Source organism: Callorhinus ursinus, unplaced genomic scaffold (assembly GCF_003265705.2).
Source record: "Callorhinus ursinus isolate GAN/ISIS: 27379988/994484 unplaced genomic scaffold, GSC_fseal_2.0 scaffold44, whole genome shotgun sequence".
Classification (NCBI taxonomy): Eukaryota; Metazoa; Chordata; class Mammalia; order Carnivora; family Otariidae; genus Callorhinus; species Callorhinus ursinus.
Window position 1 is genome coordinate 9,317,092 of NW_027397106.1, and position 25,084 is coordinate 9,342,175.

At 38.1% G+C, this 25,084-nt stretch overlaps 1 protein-coding gene across 6 annotated transcripts in view; it reads left to right on the forward strand.

Annotated features, from left to right (window-relative positions):
- Positions 1–25,084, forward strand: part of NELL2 (neural EGFL like 2) — a 400,969-nt gene that overhangs the window by 139,703 nt on the left and 236,182 nt on the right. For all 6 annotated transcript variants that reach the window (XM_073882092.1, XM_073882091.1, XM_073882095.1 and 3 more), the window contains 6 exons: positions 3,145–3,318; positions 3,409–3,505; positions 5,822–5,894; positions 6,065–6,147; positions 7,040–7,168; positions 8,627–8,729. In XM_073882092.1, coding sequence (XP_073738193.1) covers positions 3,145–3,318; positions 3,409–3,505; positions 5,822–5,894; positions 6,065–6,147; positions 7,040–7,168; positions 8,627–8,729 — 659 coding nt within the window. The remainder of the gene's footprint in view (positions 1–3,144; positions 3,319–3,408; positions 3,506–5,821; positions 5,895–6,064; positions 6,148–7,039; positions 7,169–8,626; positions 8,730–25,084) is intronic.

Below are 25,084 nucleotides of genomic sequence, written 5' to 3' on the forward strand. Positions count from 1 at the left end.
GAGCCCGCAGCTCCCTCATGCAGTCACGAGGGTGAACAACCGATACACTTATAATTAGTGTATACCCATACAACCGTTCTGGTTTTGTTTTACTTTCAGTACAGTATTCAATATATTGCCTGAGATATTCAACACTTTATTACAAAATGGGCTTTGCTTTAGATGATTTTGCCCAACTGTAGGCTGTAGAAGTGTTCTGAGCATGTTTAAGGGAGGCTAGGCTAAGCTACGATGCTTGGTAGATTAGGTGTATTAAATGCCATTTTCAACTTGTGATGGTTTTATCAGGACATAGCCCCATTGCAAGTTGAGGAAGAACTCTACTGAGATGATCTGATCGTTCTCCTCCTTAGGTTTAATTTAAGGCAGCAGAAAAAGTCTCATTTTATGTGTGTGTGCAACCTTTTTTGTCAGATGAGACGTGACCTTATTTTCATCCCTTGATCTTGAGTTATGAAGGAGGTTGTTAAAATGAATGATGTCCTGCAACTGTCGCCTATTTCTCTGAAGCCTAATCTTAAATTAGTTTATATTTCTGCCAATGCAAAGGATATTTGAATAACAAGGGCATAAATTATTATAAAGGGTGAACTTTATTTCTGATTTTAGTTACTTCTCACAATTATGAATAACAGATCAGGGAGACATGATATGTTCAGGTGTGACAAATTACCTTCTTGGGATTTAAAATGTGGTTTTTAATTTAAGGTAACAAATGCTTATTGAACATAAAAGGGAAAATAAAGAAGAATAAAAAGAAAGTTAAAAATAACTCATAGTTCTATCACTCAATAATAGCTTTAAAAATGTTGATATGCTTTATTCTATGTTTTTTCCATGGTCACAATTGTAATATATCAGTTAAGGTTCTAGCTGTAAGGTGACTTTGGAGGCGATGCATGGGAGGGCAGCTTACAGAACTGATGGGAGCCTGGAGCATCAGAATTTGGAACAGGTAATAACCAAAGGCACCCTGATGGGCCAGCAAACAGGAAGGAAGATGCAGAGTGACCTGAACATAGCTGACCAGGATGCTGCTGCCCTAGCACATTGTGGGTGCCTCCGCACTCCCCTCCTTGGCTGTGCTCCATCAAGAATCTCAGGAAAGTGAGCACCTGGGTGGCTCAGTAGGTTAATTGTCTGCCTTCGGCTCAGGTCTTGATCCTGGAGTCCTGGTATCGAGTCCCTGCATCGGCTCCCTGCTCCGTAGGGAGCCTGCTTCTCCCTCTGCCTCTGCTTCTCTCTCTGTGTCTCTCATGAATAAATAAATAAAATCTTAAAAAAAAAAAAAAAGGAGTTTCAGGGAAGAGTGTCTGTTTGCTGGAGTGTGTTGTCAGCCCATTCCTGGCTATACCATGGGAAAGAAGAGGGACGATTTGATGACTTTGCTTTTTGAATTGAAAAAGATAACTAACATGTACTATCTTTATTGAGTATTTTGTGTGTACTGAGTAATATTCTGAGTGCTTTCTTAAATTAACTCATTCACATCCTTATAGATGTCCACTGAAGCAAGTACAGTTCATATCCCCGTTTTATATTTGAGTGACCAGATGTGGTACAGAGAGGTGAAGTAGCCGGGCACTCTTGGGAGGGGTACTAGGATGTGAGTCCTCAGGTTTTAGGCCTGGGGTGTTTAACTGCTCTGTTCTGCTAAGCCTGGGGGGCGGCCGGAGAGGGGGTGAGCCAGTCCTGCCTCCCACTGAGACACCACCCAGTGGGAAACAGTGGGCTTCTGGAAATGAATATGGCTGTTATTAGAAAAATGATTCATTAAAATAGACCCAGTGCTCATTAAGATACTTTGTAACTTATAATTATGCAATAATCATATGTTCGTGCAACTTCACATCTTCCTATGGTTTTATATATCTTAATAGTTACTGGTTTTGAAGATTTGGATTAACTTCTTTCAACCTGTTTTCTCTTCTTTTAATGAGAGCTAATATTTATTGAATCCTATCCATGTGCTAGGCACACTTCTAAGTGTTTTACATCATTATTTATTTTTCTCTTCACTACATGTTTTTTGTGTATTGTGAATCTAATTCATTTTTTTTAAATTGAGTGAATGATGCTAATGAAAATGTAGATTTTGGTAAAATGTTTAACTTCTGAAGTTGTTTGTGGGGCCTGGTGTCAGCCCCATTGTTATTCAGGCTACTTCTAGTGCCTCAAGTTTAGGAATCCAGTGCAGGTGACATTTCTACTAGTATCTGGGAGGCTACCTGACAGCAGCAATAGGGTTCTTGCCTCAGTATGTGAAGAACTGACAGGTTTATAGCAACAGGACAGCGTGTTTGCTGATGTTATTTTTTTTTTAAATGCAAACACCTCTCTATTATTATAGAATTTACTTGTTGAATTAAATAATGAATACTTGTGGGGCCCCTGGGTGGCTCAGTCATTAAGCGTCTGCCTTCAGCTCAGGTCATGATCCCAAGGTCCTGGGATCGAGCCCCGCATTGGGCTCCCTGCTCAGTAGGAGGCCTGCTTCTCCCTCTGCCCCTGCTTGTGTTCGCTCTCTCACTGTGTCTCTCTGTCAAATAAATAAATAAAATCTTTAAAAAATAGATGAACATTCTCTACTTGGCCTTTTCCGTCACCACCCTAGTGGAGGTGTTGGGTGTCTCAAGAAGGTAGAAATCTAGGCTCCCCACGAGCTTTACTGGTCTATTTGGGGATGAGGCCAGTTTTTTTTCTGTGATGTTCGGTTGGAATAGAGTGGTTATTCTCTAAAAGTTTTTGTTTTATCAGGCTTTCCCTTTCCTGGCCCTTGGCTAAAGAGAGCAAGCTTTCATTGGGAGACATATATATATATATATATATATAAATATTTTTTTTTTTTTTTTTTTTTTTTTTTTGGTCTACACTCACTAGTGTTCCAGGTTGCTGGCTTCCTCAGCCAAGTCTGGGATATATGAGGCCAAAAGAAAACCTAGGAAACCAGTACCTTGGATCTGATTTTCTTTCTTTGCTCCATCTTTTAGACTTTTCCTATGTCTGTTTACAATACAATGTTTAGTTGTACTCAGTGGGAGGAGTAGGAAAAACATTAGACTCCGTCTTTCTGGGGCTGGAGGTCATGTCAGTAATTTTGGAACTTTATTTTCCCTGGGCCCCATGGGGCTCTTCTCTGCGCAGGTACCTGGAACTGGAGAGCAGTGGCCATCGGAATGAAGTCAGACTGCATTATCGGTCAGGCAGTCACCAACCGCACACAGAAGTCTTTCCGTACATTTTGGCTGATGACAAGTGGCACAAACTCTCCTTAGCCATCAGTGCCTCCCATCTGATTTTACATGTTGACTGCAATAAGTAAGTGAAATGTTCTCAGTTTACAAAGTAGAAGATTCTAAGAAATGACTGTTAACTCACACTGCTTACTCTGATATTTCCTTTTTGCAGAATATACGAGAGAGTGGTGGAAAAGCCCTCCACAGACTTGCCTCTGGGCACAACATTTTGGCTGGGACAGAGAAATAATGCGCATGGATATTTTAAGGTATTTTTTGGCTAAGGGCTGATGATAGCATAGAAATATAAATGCTTTCTAATGAGTTTGGAAAATTATGTTTTGCTTTTTGTGGTGTGAAACGAAATAATTTGATTTGTATATTTTTTCTATTTCGTGTTTTTTTTTTTACACAGTGCTTTATTTAGCTGGCCTACAGTATTTTCTCTTTTTTCCTGAATAAATTTGATCTTTAGACATTACAGAGATAATCACAAAGTAGCAGTCGGGAAACTAACGTATCATTGTTGAGATTAGGCATTCAAAGTAATAAATACCTAAGATGTTAATTTACAAATAAACTGTCCACCACTGAAATGTCACCTTTGATGATACTTTTACACGGATATTAATAATAGAGGATTGAAAACTTTTCAATATTCACTATTCATGGTCTTTTTGTACTACAGAATATGAAAGGGGAATGCATATATATGCACAAATCTGTCCAAATTAGAAAGCAGTCATAATTTGTCTCTTTTTTTTTTAGTGCCTACTTTGAGACACACTTCATAGAATTTCATCATTGTAGATGATCTAAAAGACATCTCATTTAAATTTCTGTATCTCAAGAATGAAGAACTAAAGTCCAGAAAATTGCTTGACTACAAGCCCGTAGTGTAATCATTTTCCCCCAGGGACTAAGACAGTGCCTATAATATAGAAGTGGTTCAGCAAATGGTTGGTAACTGAAGAATAATAGTTGCTGAGTCTGACTCATGGATTTCTGGGTAGAGTAGGTACCAGTGATTTTGAAGTTATGTTCTAAGTAAGCTCTGTAACCTGGGAAGGTGTTTTTTAAACTTACTTAAACTGTTTGTTACCTGGAAACCAGGTGCTTTCTATGTGTTATTCCTGAATCTTAGTCTTACTGGCCTTGAGGCAGGCTCTTTTTTTTTCTTTTACCTGTGTGCAAACCTACTCTGAGGGATTAAGAGACTTTCCCAGAGCCAGTCATGAGGAATTGATTCCATGTTCACAAATCCTAAACAATGAGTGCTTTTATACCACATGAGAGATGGCAGATTTGTAGATGTCAAGTCTCTCCTCTTTTTAACCATGGCAGTCTTTCCCATGGAACCTGGATGTGGCCTTAGAATCCTTCTCACACATCAATTATGTGTACTACTCTCGGGTCATAATTTTTACCGTAGACTGTGAGTGGTGTCCAGTGGAGTTGTACAGTGTTTAACTGTACATGGTAGCCTTGTTTTCATGTTGCTGCTTCCAAGTGATAGGAGTTTGTATAGAAGTTGCCTTTTTAATCCAAACCCCAAGCAAACAACAGATCCAGCAATTCCACACAGTATACTACAATATTTATCATTCACATTGACGCTCCTCTTATACTATGCTATTAATTAGATTAAACATGTAGGAGATATAGGTCAATATTTGACTGGTATATTTTGTAGGTACACTCAAAATTGTCTTGATAATATGCTGGTCCCGTCACCCTGTCATTAGACATTCTGTTTGCATTTTTCAGAGGAATAAAGTGAAATATTAATTAAAAATGTATATAAAGTTGATGAAGGAAGAGAGAGGGGTGGTAGATGAAAGGGACAGCTGGAGTGTGTCTGATGAGTTACCTTTGGCCTTTGGTTTAAGAGCCCAGGAAGATGGAAGCTAATTAAGCCTTAGTGACTAAGAATACATGTAAATTTTACCTATAGACATGTGATGTGGCCCTCTGTGTAAAATGGGTTATTTGCTGCTGGAATGTTTAAAAATTTCACGCTAAACTTTCTGTACTCCTAAAGACTTGTCGCTAAGTCTTGCGGCAGGTGGTTAATGAATCTATTGTCCTTTATAAATTGACGAATTAGTTCTAAAAGATCCGACTGAAAAATGAGAAATGCTCAAATGAGTATTGCACTTATGACTCAGTTTTTCTATCTCTTTGTTTTTGATGGCTGCAGTTAATTTAAAATTGGTATCAGTTTCACTGTTGCTGAAACCAGAAGTGATTTTCAGGTTGATTTTTAAAGGTCATTTTCAAGCTTTTCTCCAGTGGCTAAGTAAAAATAACTTCTCAAAACAACATGACTATTCCCTCTTAATTATATCTTGACATTTAATCTTAAGGCCTTAAAAATATTATCAATAGGAAACTACATGGGTAATCATCTACTTGTGATATATTTCTTTCCCTTTGGTCTGAAGTAGAAGTGATATCTTCAAAAAGATGTTGTTTAGGGATCTTGGTGAGTCTATCTTGTAATGTTTTCCTTCATGAACTTGACTGTTGAACATAATTTGGGTAGATGAAAGTAATACATCTTTTTAAAAATTTTTTGCACACAGGGTATAATGCAAGATGTGCAATTACTTGTCATGCCCCAAGGATTTATTGCTCAGTGCCCAGATCTTAATCGCAGTAAGTCCATTAGTTCTTGCACTGTGTGATGAAAAGTGTGCTTCTTGCTTAATTTTCTCCAGAATGTCAGTTTGAAATCGGAGGTCCAATATATTAGTTGTCAGCATGGATTTAACTAGATTGACCTCCTTATAAATACAACTTGACCAATGTAGTGTTTGTAATTCCAGCCTGTCCAACTTGCAATGACTTCCATGGACTCGTGCAGAAAATCATGGAGCTGCAGGACATTTTGGCCAAAACATCAGCCAAGGTAAAAGCTACTTAGAAATTGAGTGCGGGGAGCTCAGAAATCCTTGAGGTTCTTTATAGTTGTTTTTTTTTTATAACCACAAATGTTCATCTTTGAGACTTTTCTTATACTATACTGTTTGCTGGGATTGAATTTAAATCTCTGCTCAAGGAAAGGGCTTATAAATTTTCAAACCCTAGCCATCTGTGTAATAAATGATCGGTAAATCAGAAATGAGGCAGATTACCTGATTTTCACACTGCTTATTACAGTAGGATTTATTGTTTATTTTAGTTTTTATTATTATTTATTTTTATTTTGCTTTTCTTTATAAGGATGGAGGTGAGGGGGCATTGTAAAGAATATGGACACTGGAATTATGTCAAGGGAATGGTCCCACGGATGCTTTCTACCACTGTGTTGCTGTTGTAGGATTATTCACTATCCTAAGCATGTATCAAGTTTCCTTGCAATTTCACCAGACTGTTGTCAGCTTGCATAGTAGTTACTGAGAACCTGCAAGTTGTCTCGTATATCTATGATTTGTTTTTGACACGACATAAATTCTGAAATTTTTCTTCACTTGAATAAAGATATTCATGAAATTAAACATTTTTAAAAATGGAAAATGCTTTTCAGCAGTGTGAGTGATGCCATTTTTACTTAGCCCCCATTTATATCTTATAAATCATGCTTTTTTTTTTCAAAGGCAAGAACCAAATTTACCTCAAAAAGAAGAGGGGGAAAAACTTTTCTTTTAAAGTATAGGCTTCAATATATCGATGACAATAATAGATGGGCACAGCCATCTTTACTTCCATACACGGAAAAACATCTGATGCCTATTGAAGTATTTTGCCTTTCTGTGTTGCTGGAATGGTGAACACTGTGAACCCCTTCCTTTGTGCCACAGCTGTCTCGAGCTGAGCAGCGAATGAATAGATTGGATCAGTGCTATTGTGAGAGGACCTGCACCATGAAGGGAACCACCTACCGAGAATTTGAGTCCTGGACCGACGGCTGTAAGAACTGCACGTGTCTGGTATGGCTTCCACTGAGAGTTCAGATGGAGGGAACGCAGATGCCCCCGCTCTTTAAAAATTTATTAAAACAATGTAATCATGAAAATTTCAAGACCCATTTCCTCAAGACACAGCACTAAAGTGCCGGCCAGCCTGGTCAAATTTAAAGAACTGCGTGTTGCATTATTAAAGACACGTTCTAGCCTATAAAGATGATTATGGCTTAGAAATACTATAAAGTTTGAGTATTGGTGTACACATGAAGTTAGCAATTTAAATTGGGTTAGTGAAGGTGATTCCCAAAGGATTCTATCCATTATCCTTAACATTTCAAGAGATTTTCCCCTCATGGGTTTATTAATGCATTTTAATAAAACTAAATTATATGCAGCATGAAATATTGTCACCAGATTGGGCCATACTAACAAATAATGGAGTTTAACTTAGCAATCTTTTAAAGTTTGCTAATATGGTAGAATAAGAATTAGAGAATTTAAATAAATATGATTTCTCTAATTGTGCACTCATAAAGTAGAAATATTTAGTGCATTACTATTTCAAAAATAGGTTCATTTCCAAAGAAAAGGTCAAGACTCGTTTGGTTTTTAAATTTTAAATTTCACGTGAATTCATCAGTTAAAAGTCATTTATTGGAAAGAAGCCAGAGGTCTATGTGAATTAGCCTTTAAAAAATATTTCTCCAAATTCATCGTTTGTTCAAAAACAGAATTTCATGCATTAAAAAAGTTAAAGCTACCTCCAAAATAGTCATATGTGTGTGCATGCATGTGCATGCATCATATGATTTCTATTCGGGAACATATAATGTTCCCACTAAAATTGCAGCACTTTACCAATACAGTAAAGCCTGCCCAGCTTATTAAATGGGAGGCAAAAATCGAATTGAGTAAAATGCAGGAGGTGTATAGTGAGGTCAATAAGGTGACTAGAGAAGCAGCTAGCTGCCTGGGAGTTCTGGATGACCTTCAGGAAATAAATTTCTTGCCATCCTGTTTGCGGTTGAGTGCTTCTCGTGGTGGTGCTTAAATATCCATGGGAAGATTCTGGGTCCCAAGACTGGGTCTGCAGGATGGCAGCAGCTATTCCAGAAATCCCCTGGCTTGTGGGTGCTCATTTTGTGCATAATCCGGGCAGACATGAGGCTTACCCCTAGCCTGCTGTCAGTGTGTGCTCCTCCCTCCACCCATGTTCTCATCCACCTCCCTCCAGAAGGGGGAGAACTCTAGGGTGTGTAGCATCATCACTGGACAGAAGATGGGAGCCAATCACCAACTGTGTTAGGACCCAATACGTTTTACTGCAGGTCTCCGTACTATGGGTTTTACCATGTAATAACCACAGAGAATAGTGGTATTTATGACGTTGTATGTGAAGAGTTTGAAACTTAAGATTTAAAAAATATTTTCAGGCTATCAAACTGCAACTTGGAAATTCTTTAAATATTGCTTTCTTCTCAGAATGGAACTATCCAGTGCGAAACTCTGATCTGCCCGGTTCCTGACTGCCCCCTTAAGTCGGCTCTTGCGTACGTGGATGGCAAGTGCTGTAAGGAATGCAAATGTGAGCATAACTTTTATGATGAATAATTTGTTTTGGCAAAAATAAATCTTTGTTATTAATAAATATTCACCCATCATTGGTTTGATCTGGGCACCCTAAAAAGCTTTTAGAAATGGTACAAATAGGAAGAATACCTTCTTTACTTTGGTTGATCAGTTCTTTTCCATTTAAAAATGCTATACTTGTATTTAACAGGAAAATTTTCTCTTGGAGGAATCCGTTCTGTATAGTGACAGTAGTAGGAAAGATCTGTAAGAAACTTAGTGGTAGGCATTTCTCTCGTTCCACTACTTGATACAAATACCTCCAAAAGAGGTTAAGAATTGTCCACACTCAGCCATGGGGACCAAGGAAATCCATGATACAAGTGAGTTTGGATAGCACGTTATCATAAGATTGTCCAGTGTGGACGGGGCCGTGGTGTCAATTCATAATAAAAAAAAAAGGCTCACACTCCTGAGTGAGGAAGCTGCGTGACCTTCTTAGTAGCCGTGCGGTTCACTTCTGATGTCAGGAAATGCTCTCTGAATTCATAGCTGTCCCGAAATGGGTTCTATATCATTCATTCAATAACAAATCATTGCATTTATGTCACTTACACTTTAAAAGAGTGTCCTTAAATTCTTGTTAAAAGGAGCATTTAAAATTTAGCTATTTTTGTCCAAAGGAATAGGAAGCTATGTAAATGGAGTTGTGATATAATTTGTAGGATACACAGGGCTATGTGAGTGCAGTATCATCGTCCATGCAGGAGCAAAGACTGAGAGGTGGGGGAGGGGAGGGCAAGGGTGAGGGAAAGAGAGGGGGAGAGAATGAATGGTTGCTTGTGCTGGGGCTTTTGTTCACCCTGCTCCGTTTACCACTGCCATGCCTGACTCTTGCCCACGTGCTGTGCAGTGCGCTGTTGCTGGTCAAAGTGACGAGTTCTCAGGGAAAAATCAGGAAGTCGCTTTGTAGCCCATTGATTTCATTCCCTCCGGAGCTCATTTATATTTAATTTTATTAGACTTTACATTGAAGCCAGTCCATTTCACGAAAGTATATTAGCCTAGTCAGATAGGTTTGGAAGAACTGAATGCAATTTTTCTTACACGTGTCACTAGCTAATTTCCTCAGTGAGGAGTCATCTGAGTTGTTCCTTGAACTTGTCTTAGTATCTGAAAGCTTGTGGTGATGTTCTGTAGTTTTCTTTGTAGATAGACAGAGATAAGAAGAAGCAAGGTCCTTTCTAGGGCTTTATATTCATAACACAACAATAGCAGGAATCAGACTTTTTGCTTTAAATTCTTTTATCCTTCTCTGCACATGTACTTCTACACAGTTACCCCTGAACATAACAGATTTTCATTAGGTGATGTCAGTTTTATTAGAGGCAGGCTGATTGAAATAATGGACCATCATGATAGATGCATTAGTCAGAAGTAGTGAATTTCAATTCTGATTTTACCATTTGTCTCTGTTACCAATAGTCAGCTGCTTACTAAATCAGACAGTGCTTGAAATCTTCCCAACAACAGGCAGTTAGACTTAATGAAATGGTAAAATATTTTGAGATTTATTAATGCAAAGTGCTTCTGGCAGACTTTGGTGTTAATGATTGAAAATCAACTGTGTTTGTCTCATGTATCATAGAGAAAGCTGCAAGTAAGTAATCAGTGAGGGGGACCACAACATCACTGAAGAAATGCCAAAATAATTTGAGTCTTTCATTTTCTGTGGTTAAAAGTAGTAAGGATGAAGTGACTTTGGCTTTCTGGTTCTATTTAGTGAATGAATGCCATGGAATATAGAGGATTTGTGCCTATATTTGTTTGTATTTTGAGTATTCGAAGTACATTCTAATTCTGATGAATTCAGCATTTTACAAGAACTGGCAAGAAATTTTCTGTAAACACCCACAGAATTTTTTTTCCCTAAGGGAAATAAGCATTTAGGTCTTATAGTAAATATTTTTAAAGAGTATTTGGGAATGTGTCTTCACATGTGCAATTTGAAAACCAGTCAGTAAAAATATTTCAGGAAATGTGCTTCTGAAAGGTTTGTGAAAACTTATTTTATAAAAGAAAAGGTAACATTTAAACTAAATTTAATAATCATTAACTGACTTGCTTATTCAGACTTTAATATGTGCTGAGTGAGAGAAGGAAATAGTTACATAAGAGTGTGTGTGTGTGTGTGTGTCACTATTACATATGAGGTGAAGCAGACAGTCTCATTTTCTTATGTTAGTGTTCCCAGTATTACCATTGTTATACTTTATGAGAACTTAATTTTGGTGGAGTATGAATTGAGCTGTATGTTTTTTACTTTTTAAAAGAGAACCATAACCCTTCCTCTTACACCCTGAGCTCATCCTGTCTTTGCAACTCTGTTGCTCAAAGGCCTTTTTAATGACATAAAACTAACAAAATATATTTTTTACTGAGACCATTTAAAGAGATTCATCACTTGTTTCTAAAGTCCTTGGAAAGGAAAACATATAACCTAACTGCTGAATTTGACTCTGCCAAGATTGAAATGAACAAAAGAAGTGCAAGTGGCCAGTGGTTTTTTGGTGTTCTTTATTGAATGCTTTCCAGCTCACTTCAACAGAATTGTTTGTGCAACCCTGTTTTGCAGTCCGCTTTATATTTTCCCTCTGTAACTTCAGCTCCAGCTCTTTATCCAAATATAAATACTGGTGAATAGTAAGAAGGTTGTTGTTCTGGGAAAGAAGTCAAAGAGAACCAAGCCTGCCACTTTTCTTTATTGGAATCTACATAAGCACAGTGTTGGAAGGAGGGAACTAAGCGTCTTCCTGCTCCTATCCCTGAGCTACTGTGGTGGAGTTAAACAGAGAAAGAAGATCCAAAGGCAGGAAGTGCCAACACCAAATAATTAAGGTCATAATAATCACAACTATAATGAAGTCATATCCCTTCCGTTGGGTAGAAGGCACATAACTCTGCTCTTCAATGTGAGCTTTACAACAATTCTATAAGGCAGGCATTGCTTCCGTCTTCCTAATAAGAGCAAGTGCATGACTTGTCCAAGAACACACAATTTATTAGTTGGAAGTCCCAGAGAAGTTCCAACTGGAAGTGCTGTGCTTTTTGAGCCTACCTCCTTCTTTCTTTCTTTCTTTCTTTTTAAAGATTTTATTTATTTATTTGACAGAGAGAGACACAGCAAGAGAGGGAACACAAGCAGGGGGAGTGGGAGAGGGAGAAGCAGGCTTCCCGCTGAGCAGGGAGCCCGATGTGGGACTCGATCCCAGAACTCTGGGATCATGACCTGAGCCGAAGGCAGACGCTTAACAACTGAGCTACCCAGGCGCCCAGAGCCTACCTCCTTCTTTAAAACCATCTGCTACAGGGGCGCCTGGGTGGTTTAGTCAGTTAAGCATCTGACTTTTGATTTTCACTCAGGTCATGATCTCGGGGTTGTGAGGTTGAGCCCTGCCTGGGGCTCTGCAGTCAACACAGAGTCTGCTTTTTCCTCTCCTTCTGCTCCCCCCCTTCTTTCTCTCTTAAATAAATAAATAAATAAATAAATAAATAAATAAAATTTGAAAAAAAAATCTGCTACAGTTAATCTAAGAGATTTACTTTTATCCACTGATAACTAAGCTTACCATGCAAAACCATTGGGAGTCCTGCCTAAGTGTAGGCTGTGGTGCAAAGTAAGCAGGCTTTGCCTCCATCCCTCTCTCTTCTCCTTTTTCAGCCACCATCACCACATCCTAGTTACAGGCTCTCAACTAGCCAACAATGAGATTGACTGACACAAATTCAAGATAACTCCACAAAATGTAAAGTATAAATACTTTGGGTGACTTTAACTCTGAAATAGGATGAGGTCCAACCAATTAAAATATGTAAAATCTCAGCCCAGGATAAGAAAAAAAAGAATTGTCAGAAAATAATTGATTAAAGTTCTAGCAAATAGAAAGTTACTGAAAGTCACTGAAATAAAAAAAAAATTAAAGATTCAGTTTTGAACACAGAGCTCTGTTTCACGGAAGAAGTGATTCATGAAAATTGGGTATCTGAGGCAAATCTGAACTAATACTCTAGTGTCTTTTGCAGAGGAGGCTCTGTTTAAAACAACAATAACAAGGAAGGCAGATTTCCGCTCCTTTCTTGGAGAGGCATGAAATATGGGAAATGTGAATGTGACCACCAAAATTGGTTGGTGCTTGTCTAGTAACACTACTGCTTTATTTTAATTAGTACTGTCTCAAAGAGGCCAGATTTATATGAATAAATTAAAATCACCATTCTTTTGATTGAACAAGATCAGAGTTTCAATATATAATATAGATTACATTTTACTATGCTCTGTGGTGATTAGACAACAGAGTGTATTAAACTTAATTTAAAAAGTCCTGTCAGCTTAGATACAATGAAGTGATTATAATGTCTTTGCATACTGAGTAGTTAAGTATGTGGTTAATAGAGCTAGATTTTCTTTCTGGGTTTGTATTGTGGCTTTACTACTTATTAGGAGTGCAACTTTGGTCAAGTTACCAAAACTCTCAGAGTCTCAGTTTCCTTTTCTGTAATAGTTATATCTATTTTATAGGGTTAGGCTGAGGACTAAATGAGTAATACATGTCAGGTGGCTTGGAACAAGGTGAGCTCTTATTGTTTTTGTTAAAAGAACTCTTTATGTTTTTATTCATGGAAGTGGAGAGCAGTGAAACTGTCTCACTGGGTCATAGACGTAAAGCTACAGAGGACCTTAGAAATCTTCAGAACAGTCATTTGCTTTGGGGGAGGGAAGGCTTCTTTATCTCTGTTTTACAGAGGAATAATGAGGCCAGGGAGGTTAAATGACTTTTCTGCGATCACACAGTTAGTATGTAATGCAAGGTAATTTTTTTTTTCCAAATTGTGTTCTGATATATGATACTACTCCCTTCAAGGCACTTTCTTCCTCAGTATTTTGGATAAGGCTTGACCAAGGTTGACAGTAAGAACCAATTTATCATGCTTTATATGTTTTTTTTTTTTTTTTTTAAGATTTTATTTATTTATTTGGCGGGGAGAGAGAGAGACAGACAGCAAGAGAGGGAACACAAGCAGCGGGGCGGGAGAGGGAGAGGGAGAAACAGGCTTCCCGCTGAGCAAGGAGCCCGATATGGGGCTCGATCCCAGGACTCTGGGACCATGACCTGAGCCGAAGGCAGACGCTTAACGACTGAGCCACCCAGGCGCCCCGCTTTATATGTTCTTTTATGTCTGACTTCTTTCATTCAAAATCCTGTTTGTGAGATCCATCCATATTTTTGTATGTAGATGTCAATTATTCATGCTTATTGCTGTATATATTCCATGTGTGTTAATGTACCACAGTCTAGTCTATTACTGAAGGACAGTGGGGTGCTGTCCAGTTTTGGCCTACATAATTAGTCCTTCTGTAAAACATTCTTTACATGCTTTTTGGTGTTATGCCTGCTTGAGTAGAATTGCTTGTTCAGGGGTTAAAACTGTTTTATTTAATGGCAAAACTGTTTTAACCTTTTGTGAGATTGTTTTGCCAAACTGTTTTCTAAAGTGGTTATACCAGTTGCTCCACACCGTACCCACACTTGGCATTTTTGATGTTTTTAATTTGAGGCATTATGATAAATGATGTTGGCACATGATATCATATTGTAGTTTAAATTTGCATTTCTCTGATGACTCATGAAGATGAGCAACTTTTCATATATTTATGGGCTATTTTCATTAATTTTAAATAATAGAAAAGAAAAGCAGATTATTTTACATGTACACTTTGCCAAAGAGCTTTTTTTTTTCTTTTTTTTTCTTTTTGCTCTTGGCAGGAGGTGGTAGTTTGGGAGGTTTAACTCTTGTATGTTCACATTAATGTGCAAATATGGATGATTCTAGCCCTGTCACTTAAAATGCATAGCAAAGTGGGGACAGAGATTAAATGACTGCCACTTAAGTAATCTGGAGATTTTTTTTTAAAAGATGAATGACAGTATAATAAAACTGATTCAGAGACTTTTGAATATGTAAGTATAGGGATGAGGAACAAAAATCAGTGGGATATAATTCACCATGAGTTTCTTTGTTCTTAAAAATGAAGAACACAATTTATATAACATATATGGGTTACATTATAAAAGAAAATCATTTTGGAGCAACATAACAAATAAACTTAGCTGTCTCTACAGTAAATACTGGAAGCATGGGAAATATGCCGTATGAGGTTCTCATGCATGAGCACATATTATAAATTAGTTGGCATTATAGAGACACAAAGGGCTACATGACCAGAGTGCCAGTGCTGACCGAGGGGATCTATGCAGTAATGAAAAAGATAGAAATAGCAATCAAAAGGAAGATGTGTAGTTTTACTATCAGATGCAGTATTTTTATTTATTTTTTAAAATTTTTATTGTTATGTTAATTACCATACATTACATCATTAGTTTTTGATGTAGTGTTCCATGATTCATTGTTTGTGCATAACACCCAGTGCTCTACGCACAATGTGCCCTCTTTAATACCCATCACCAGACTAACCCATCCCCCCACCCCCCTCCCCTCTAGAACCCGCAGTTTGTTTCTCAGAGTCCATCGTCTTCATGGTTTGTCTCCCCCTCCGACTTACTCCCCTTCATTCTTCCCCTCCTGCTATCTTCTTCTTCTTCTTTTTCTTAACATATGTTGCATTATTTGTTTCAGAAGTACAGATCTGTGATTCAACAGTCTTGCACAATTCACAGCGCTCACCGTAGCACATACCCTCCCCAGTGTCTATCACCCAGCCACCCCATCCCTCCCACCCCCCACCACTCCAGCAACCCTCAGTTTGTTTCCTGAGATTAAGAATTCCTCATATCAGTGAGGTCATATGATACATGTCTTTCTCTGATTGACTTATTTCACTCAGCATAACACCCTCCAGTTCCATCCACGTCATTGCAAATGGTAAGATCTCATTCCTTTTGATGGCTGCATAATATTCCATTGTGTATATATACCACCTCTTCTTTATCCATTCATCTGTCGATGGACATCTTGGCTCTTTCCACAGTTTGGTTATTGTGGACATTACTGCTATAAACATTGGGGTGCATGTACCCCTTCGGATCCCTACATTTGTACCTTTGTGGTAAATACCCAGTAGTGCAATTGCTGGATCGTATGGTAGCTCTATTTTCAACTGTTTCAGGAACCTCCATACTGCGAATGCAGTATGTTTAGAAAGCTCCCTGAAAGTCTGTAGTTATTAGGGAATATTATGTCACAGCAAACAACTGAATGAGCTGAGAGATAATGGTGTTGCTGTAAATCATGTGTACCACCCTCCCTGGAGCTGCCCAGGTGTAATCTGAGACTAGCCCCCATAAGCAGGGGGCAGGGGGAGATAAAAGAAAGAGGCAGGCCACTCCAGGTTGGTAGGTGGCAATTTTAATAATAGGGAACTTACAGATGAGGCTTGTCTTGGGTGGCAAGACTAACCGATTCCCGCACCTGCCCCCTTTATAGAGGCCCTAACTGGGTTTAGTCACATATACCATGCAGGTGTTTTTTTTTTTTTTAATTATGTTATGTTAGTCACCATACAATACATCATTAGTTTTTGATGTGGTGATCCACGATCCATTGTTTTTGTATAAACACACCCGGTGCTCCATGCAGTACGAGCCCTCCTTAATACCCATCACCGGGCTAACCAATCCCCCCACCCCCCTCCCCTCTAAAACCCTGTTTGTTTCTCAGAGTCCATAGTCTCTCATGGTTCATCTCTCCTTCCGATTTCCCCCCCTTCATTTTTCCCTTCCTTCTCCTAATGTCCTCCATGCCATTCCTTATGTTCCACAAATAAGTGAAACCATGTGATAATTGACTTTCTCTGCTTGACTTATTTCACTTAGCATAATCTCCTCCAGTCCCATCCATGTTGTTGTAAAAGTTGGCTATTCATCCTTTCTGATGGCTGAGTAATATTCCATTGTATATATGGACCACATCTTCTTTATCCATTCATCTGTTGAAGGGCGTCTCAGCTCTTTCCACAGTGTGGCTATTGCGGACATTGCTGCTATGAACATTGGGGTGCATATGGCCCTTCTTTTCACTACATCTGTGTCTTTGGGGTAAATACCCAGGAGTGCAATTGCTGGGTCATAGGGTATCTCTGTTTTTAATTTTAACCCACATCATTATCTCAAGCCTAAGCCCTTGGAGCAGCCTTTGGGAGTGAGAAAGGCAAACAGAACCCACATTCCAAGGACAGGGGAAGAGGTGAGGAGCCTCTGAGTGCCTGGGTCCAGCTCATGAGTCAATCAGTGGTCACGGTTTTTTGATGAAGTTCCCCAACACTAGGTTTGGATTCAGTCTTTTCTCCCCAAAATTAACTTGATTTGGTATTTCAAATAATAGTGGATAAATCATGGAATGAATACACTTTTCTAATTCTATATGTATATTGGAGAAAGAGCAAGAAAATAGTTTACTTGTGCCTTATTCAAGATAATTAAGCTTATGATAGGGAATATTTTCACGAAAGATGAATCAGCTAAGTTTTATTAAAGAGAGAGAGTTCATCAAGATAGTCCTATAGGCTTCTTAAACAGTATCATAAATTTTGTGCTAATACTTTTTCATAAACTCTTCAAAAAGGCGTCAGTCATGCTATCTTTTAAACATTATAAAAACTGATAAATGTCAAATCAGTGGAAAAATACTGAACTGGCAATTTATTAATAAGCAAGAATAACTAACAATGTAGCCTTCGGATTAATGACTATACGAGACATCGCATGATACAGTTTAGTGATTTTTAGAAAAACAAAAAATTTACTGTGATTAGTCAGCTTGTAGCAGAGCGGGGATGCCAGGAAAAGGCAGGGTGGACTCAGAGGATGATGACAGTGTGACAATGATTTAGTTGCTGTGTCTTCCACGCCACAGTTCAGAGTAGTAGAAGTTGTCTGACTCTCTCATTCTTCATAATCCTAGTACAGCATTTTTAATGTTTTAACTACAAATAATGCATGCATACAATAAATAGTCCATCCATCCGAAAAGATGTAAAATAAAACATAAAAATCTCCCTTTTTCTCCCTCCCCTCCCAAACTGTCCTTCCAGATGATTCTCAGAGCACCCACTCACATATGCACGTGTAGGCTTTGCATATATGGTAAATGATATCACACATTTTCCTGGACTTTATCTTGGAGGTTTTTCCATATCCACTAACTTTTTAAGTGGCTGCATATCACTCCAACGTATGGTTTAGTGTAATTTTATTTTTTCTCCATCAAAGAATATTTTGGTTGCTTCTAATTTGTTGTTTTTCTCTTTAAAAACAATATTGCAGGATGTCTTTTATAAGTAATCTTGGTGCATTTTTATGCGGCCTTGTCTCCAGGGTAACTTGCTTATGATGGAATTGCTGGGTCAAAGTTTATGGCACTTTGAAATATTGCCAGCTCTTGCCAGATCATTCCAGAAGCTGGTCTTGGGTGTTTTTCCCCTTTAAGGAGGAGCACTAGGTGGCAGCGCTGAGGGAAGCCTGAAAACATCGCTTGTCGGGCGCCTGGGTGGCTCAGTTGGTTAGGCGACTGCCTTCGGCTCAGGTCATGATCCTGGAGTCCCGCGATCGAGTCCTGCATCGGGCTCCCTGCTCGGCAGGGAGTCTGCTTCTCTCTCTGACCCTCCCCCCTCTCATGTGCTCTCTCTCTCATTCTCTCTCTCAAATAAATAAATAAAATCTTTAAAAAAAATCACTTGTCTCTGCCCTTTCACTAGGTCTTTGAAAGGGCATCAGGGTGATTTTTTTTCTTTATCCAGCGACCTTGACAAGGCAGTAGCAATCCATGGGAGATCCTTCAGTGAGAGATAGTCCGTGGCAGCCTGAATTTCTTGTTTTACCACAGTGTTGTCTGATGAGCTCCTATGAAATTACTGTTGAAGTTAATTGCTTTTCTGCATCTTCAGTAAATGCCATGGATGGTATAAGAGTATACTGAATTTATTTTTTCTGAAATGAGAGTAGTTTTCCAGAAGACATAACATGGGGGACTGCCCTCTGATTCTGAGGCATTATGCTGTGCCTATTTAATCATGTTTTATTTTAAAATAATAGAGAGTACTCAACCTCTAGTTCTTCACTCTGAATTGTAATTTCTCTTCATTATTCAGATTCTTGAATAAATGTATTTTGTGGATTTTTATTATTTTTCATGCCCCATTACATTTTTTCAAAAGAATTTCTCTGCCCATCTAATGACATTGCTTAAATGGCCTAAAACTCTTCAGAAGAAAGCTTTATGCAAATCTGTCTGTAATAATAATTAAATCATACTGTCTGGCACAATTCTAGGAGACTGAAAATGGGACTTTTTAGGTGATCAGGAGGCTAGTCTTCCTTAGTGGTGTAAAGCTTTGAAACAAATGAAAGGATTTCAGATTTATAGCCAAGCAAAAGAGCGATAATCTAGATATCATTCATATGAGACTCAATTTAAAGAGAAGAAAAACACTTATCTTAGGCAGAAAAATGCAGCTTCTTATCTGAAGTGTTGTTAGGTAATTGTTTTAAAAATGAGCTTATTTTCTTCTCAATAGAGATCATACAAAATGACATTTTGAAATTAGAATAGGAAAAATAAGATATGTGCAATTTAAAGCATCTTACAAGTTGATTTCGGCAATTATGTAGAAAGTTGTAACTCAGGAAGAACAACTGCATAATAAAAGTAAATGGACATCATAGTGCCCATCGCAGAATAAAGCCACGACACCTACCATCCCCAGCAAAATGTGTAAAACGCAACTCAGCTGCACTGGGCTCCCTACTGGATGCCTTGAATACTTGATGTGGCCTGTGTTCTCCAGGATGTATTTACAGATTGTATAAAATTAGCATAGATTAAACATTAAATGAAGAAAACACAATGATACAGGAGTTCAGTGTGAGGAAGGGTCAGAAAGGAATTTTCTTTCTCAGTTTAGAGATGGTTTTGTTCAGGCATGTTTCTTTTTATGCAAAAGCTGGCCCCCAATTCAAAACTAAATAACTATAAAAATGCACATGAAATCACATGAAATGGCTTTAAAAAATTGTTCTGGGGTTAGTGGGGCTAAGAATGGAACTTGGGAATGTTAGGTTTGTAAAATATCTATTCGTTGGAATGGCTGCTGTAATCCCATGGCCTGCTCCTCGAATATTCTACGCGCATTATGCACGAGAGTCTTTGCCTAGATTTTGCTTCTGAATGACAACAGCTTCTATTCACCCACCCTCTTCACTCCAGTCACTGAAACTGTTGCCTGTGTTGGGGAACTGGCTATTTGGTCTCTGGAGTTTGGGCCAAAGCCATGGGGCCATACTAGGTTTTTAGGACTTGAAGTTTGGATCTTGGGCTTATTGTTTGTTTTATACTTTAGTTTGATATCGCACAAAAAAGTCTGGGCTGGCTGGCTTCAGAGTGGCCCTCACTTATAAATATTATTTCTAGTTGTAAAGAGGTATCTCACAACACTAGTGCAACAAACTCAGTAACTCAGGAAAAAGAATTCGAAGTCCACCTACCATAATAGATAGCACACACATATAATATTTATGATTTTAGTCATTGGAAGGTGACCCAATGGCCCATGACACATACATTGATAATTTTGCTGAGACCTGAATTTTTGTCCAATGATCTATGAGGCCTGCATGCAGGAGCACATCACTGAGCTCAGTGCTTCTCAAATTTTAATGGGACTACGAATCACCTGGGGATCTTGTTAAAATGAAAATTATGATTCGCTGGTTCTGGGGTGGAGCCTGATAGTTTGCATTTCTAACCAGCTCCTGGACGGTGGTAACCCCACTGGGACATGGAAGGCATGGTGAGTAGCAAAGACTTAGCTAGTGGCTGAGCTATCCTTTTTGGCCCGTTTCTCCATGGAGCTTTCTTTTCTTCTCTTGGATCTCGAATGTGCAGTAAGGTCTCCAAATACCTGCTTCGGGTTTATGATTTAAGCTGACATTTATTAAGTATATTCCGAGTGTGAGAACTTAACATGAATTATCTTTCTTCCTTGTATGAAGATGAGGAAACCAAAGCTTAGGGAGGTTCCTTCACTTGCCCGAGCTGACGCAGCCAGTAGCCGGTAGAGAGGTGGCACAGGCAGTGGGTTTCAGATGCTGCCTCATGTGATGGGTAACATATTTCATTAGTGGAAACAGAAAGTTGGTTTGAATGGAGAAGTACACGATTCATGATGTTGCAGGGATAGCACTAATCACGTGTTCAAAGGATATATAAATTCTTAGGAAATACAATTTTAGGATTATCATTATTATTTCTCTGTGCTGTGAGAAAGGCGACAAAAAAATGTAAAAACTCGTACTCATTACTGAAGTGAAGTGTCTGTGTCCATTACAGGAAGCACAACTTTTCATTACTTTGTAGTACTTCATGTATGGAACAGAAACTGTTGATTTTGATCATCCAGGAAAAGAAATCTCAAAAGCAAATGCCTTCTGGTTGGATTTTTATTTGATTTTGGTAAAGAAAGAACAGGAGAAGCATGATGAATTAAAACTTAAAAATATCTTAACTAGAACTCTTAAAAGTCAGGGATCATGGAGAATTCTTCCTTCTCAGTCCCCAAATCTTTTTTTTTTTTTTTGAAGTTTTCTTTTCATTTTCATTAGATGAGGTCTCTTTCTAAATGCGCTTGGTGGAATAATTCACATGGGTCTGCTTTCCCAGGCTTTTAGAGGCTTGCTACTGTCTCATAAGATATATAGTTTTAGTTTATGCCAGGTGGCTATGCTGAGATGGATTGTGCTGTCTCGGTGTTAAATTAAACCGTTCTCATCCAACTTGTAACTATGCATGTCCCACATACATTGATGTCTGTTTTTTTTGTTTTGTTTTGTTTTGTTTTTTTTTGTACGTCTTGTAAGAGTAAGAAGATTAATAAAAACAACCCAGTACTGGAAAACTTTAGGACAATGCATTTTCCACAAGCTTAAATTCCGTTTTCTCCTTTGCAAAAATTCTCCCATTAATCCGTGTCTTTAGAGTTGTGCTCTCAGCCTCATGATTCCTGAGTCTATTTCAGAGATGGTGATCTGGGAGGAGGTAGTGAGCCTGCACCAATGTCCCTCGCGATGCTGAAACCCAGTGTGTATGGATGGTCCTGGATATCATCTCAGTTTTTATTCAACCTATTCGAGGCTTTTTGGCCAATTTCAGGTCCCCATAATTTATGGTAGCATTATTTGTAATAAGACATGAAACACGACCTTTTTTTTTTTTTTTTTTTTTTTTGCCTGAGTTCTTCTTGTTACATTGAGAAGCTAATTCTTTATGGTGCTTGGAGGAAGATGGGAAAAAATGCAGCGGGTAACACATTCTTTTCACATTATTTTGTGGGTAAGCGTCATGTTTTTAAACCAGTAAAAAATTGAGCTTTTCTCGTCACAAATTAGGTCATCGCAGAGCAAGCAGTCTTATGAATTTCCCATTTATGTTTACCCGTGTAGCCTATCTCCAGAATTTCTCAGGCCCTGAATCTCAGAAAAGTCACTTGCCTTTGTTGGTTGAAAAGAAGGGAGGGGGTGGGCTAGTATAGAACAAGATGGACATTGTACTTATTCACTGATTGGTTTCATCTGTTAATGTTCCTTCAGACCACGATTCCTAAGTGCTCAAGGACCTGGAGCTGGGGGAAACAGTCAGTAGAATGTGAAGTGGAATGTAAGAATTGGATTAACTATCCTGGCTGAGTCTGCCGTATGTCCATGAATGAACTTAGGAGCTAGAGAGCTTGGAATAATTCTAGAAAGAGTAGTATGGGGATGATTGTTCCATGCCTATAGAACTTGTGTCTTACCAGTGAGTCTCTTTTCTATAATCTTTACTCATTTGAAAAATAATAGTAAGCACCTTCTATGAATTAATCTCTGCTAGACACTGGGATACAGTGGTGAACAAAAGAAGATTGCTCTTTGTCCTTTAAGATGTAATAATCAAGGCAGGAGATAGACATTAATCAAATATGCAGTGCAATGTTGCAGCAGTACATTGTCAATAAAGTGTCTGCAGTAAGTGAACTTCATCTAGCAAGGAGATCAGGGAAGGCATCCTTCAGAAAATGATGTTGTAGTTGAGTTAGGATGAACCCATAGCATTACACTAGTGAAGAGAAGAAGAATGCTCAGGCTGAGCAAATGTAGTATGCAAGGGCTCTGTATCAGGAGATAGGATGTTGTGAAAGGAGGCTGGTGTGTTTGGTGTGGCAGATGTGCAGAGAGTCAAGAACATGATGTGAAATGCAGCTGGAGAGATAAGAAGGAGCCGGGTTCAGGAGTTTTACTTTTACCCTAAGGGCTAAGGGTGCAAGTTACATATTTTAAGCAAGGCAGGACTATTTTTGCAGTTATCCAGAGAAGAAATGGTGGTAGCTTCAATAGGTAGTGGTGCTAGGAAGTTAGATTCTGGGTATATTGTGAAGGTAGAGCCAACAGGATTTTTCTGATAGCTTGATATGGGTAGGAGTAAAGAGAAGAGTGAGGATGACTCCAAGGGCTTTGGATTGAGGAAGTAGAAGATGAGGTTGCTATTAACTACAATGGGGAAGGCTGCTAAGTGAGCTGAATGTGGGAGAGTGACTAAAATCAAGAGTTCAGTTTAGATGTGTTCTGTTTAAGAGTTGTATTAGCCACTTAAATGGAAATGCAGAGCAAGCAGTTGTATATAGGAATCTATTTCTTACCTGTCCCAGAGGAGGTAAGAAATAGAAGTAAAAATCTGGATTGTTGAAATAATTTTTTGTATGTTTATTTGAAGTTTGTATTTTTTAATTATTTTTTCATGTACATCATCCACTTTAAAATTCAGTTATTTGTATTTTTGCTTCTGATTTGTAAGAGTTCATTTTATAATAAAACTCATCTATTATATATGTTGCAAATCTATTTTCATAATATATAATATATTGCTTGTTTTATTTAGTATTTTTCAGTATAAAGATTTAAAATCTTATGTAATTGAATTTTTTACTCATGCTAAAAAAGCCTTTTTTATTTATAAAAATATTGATCTAACCTCTGAATGGCCCCTCTTTTTTCATTTTATTTTATTTATTATTTATTATTTTTCTTTTTCACTTTAAGTTTAAATAAACTTGGGTTTATTTTTCTGTGCATGAGATACTAATTCTGGTTAACATTTTTTTTTTTGTCGAACAAGTTAGCTAATAATTACAGTAGTATTTGTTAAATAATCCTTTTGTTCAATGATTAACTTGCTACTTTATCTTATGTTAAACCTTTACATACTTACAAGTATTTGAACTTATTTCTAGGATTTCTAGTATTCTCAATTAATCTGTCTCTTGTGGTACTTATTCTACAGTATTTAATAATTGTAGCTTTCTACTATGAGTTATTATCTTGGAAAACAAATATACCATCATCTACCATTCTTTAAAAAAAAAGATTCTTGGGTTATTTCCTCTCATTTATGCTTCTAGATGATTTTTACATATCAGAATTACCTGTCCCTAAATGGTTTTAAAAGCCCAGGCATATGTTTGTCTGATTCTGGTAACTTTTTTGAGATAACTCTTTGATGGGTACCACAGAAAAAGTTTCTGTAGGTATTCTTGTTTGCTATTTTGTATGTATTAGTGAAATCAGTCTCATGGTTTAAGATTTGAAATACTTCAGAGGTGGAGTAATTTTGGCTGTTGACAAGTTCGAGAGTATGGCTATGGAAATGGATACTTAAGTGATGAAGGTCCGAAATTCACTGTATAGTAGGAAGTAGGAAGCAAGCAAACTTAGATTCCAGTGTTGAACAAGTGTTCCAAAGGCCAGTTTCCCAAGATAGATTGGAGAGGAAGATTGTTTTTTAGGTTCCAAAGTTGGGGACTGTTGTAGAGAGGTGACATTAATAAGGAGAGGTAGTAGTGGGTGGAAGAGATGGATGTCACAGATATCCAAAGGAGGATTGATTTTTACATGAGAATGAAAGAGTGGTACTGGGGAGTGGCACTCCTTCCTATGGCAAACATACCTCTGGTGGGGGAATATCAAAAATCTAAATGAGGTGGTTTCAGAGAAAGTATTATCTTCACCGAAAATCCAAGTTTCAGTCAGAGCAGAGAAGTAGAGGGTGCATTTTGTGATGTGTTAGATTATGGAGGATGTATATGAACAATGTTTGAGATGGAGGATTGGAAGCCCTGTGGATCAGTTGGCTTTTGCTTTGTAGTGGAACATCCCCAAACATGGTAGCCTAAAACAGTAATTTGGCTGGTTGGCAATTTGGTCTGGATTCATTTGGGAATTTTTTTTGGGGGGAGCTTAATCTGTTTAGTCTATCTTGGCTGGGCTTGCT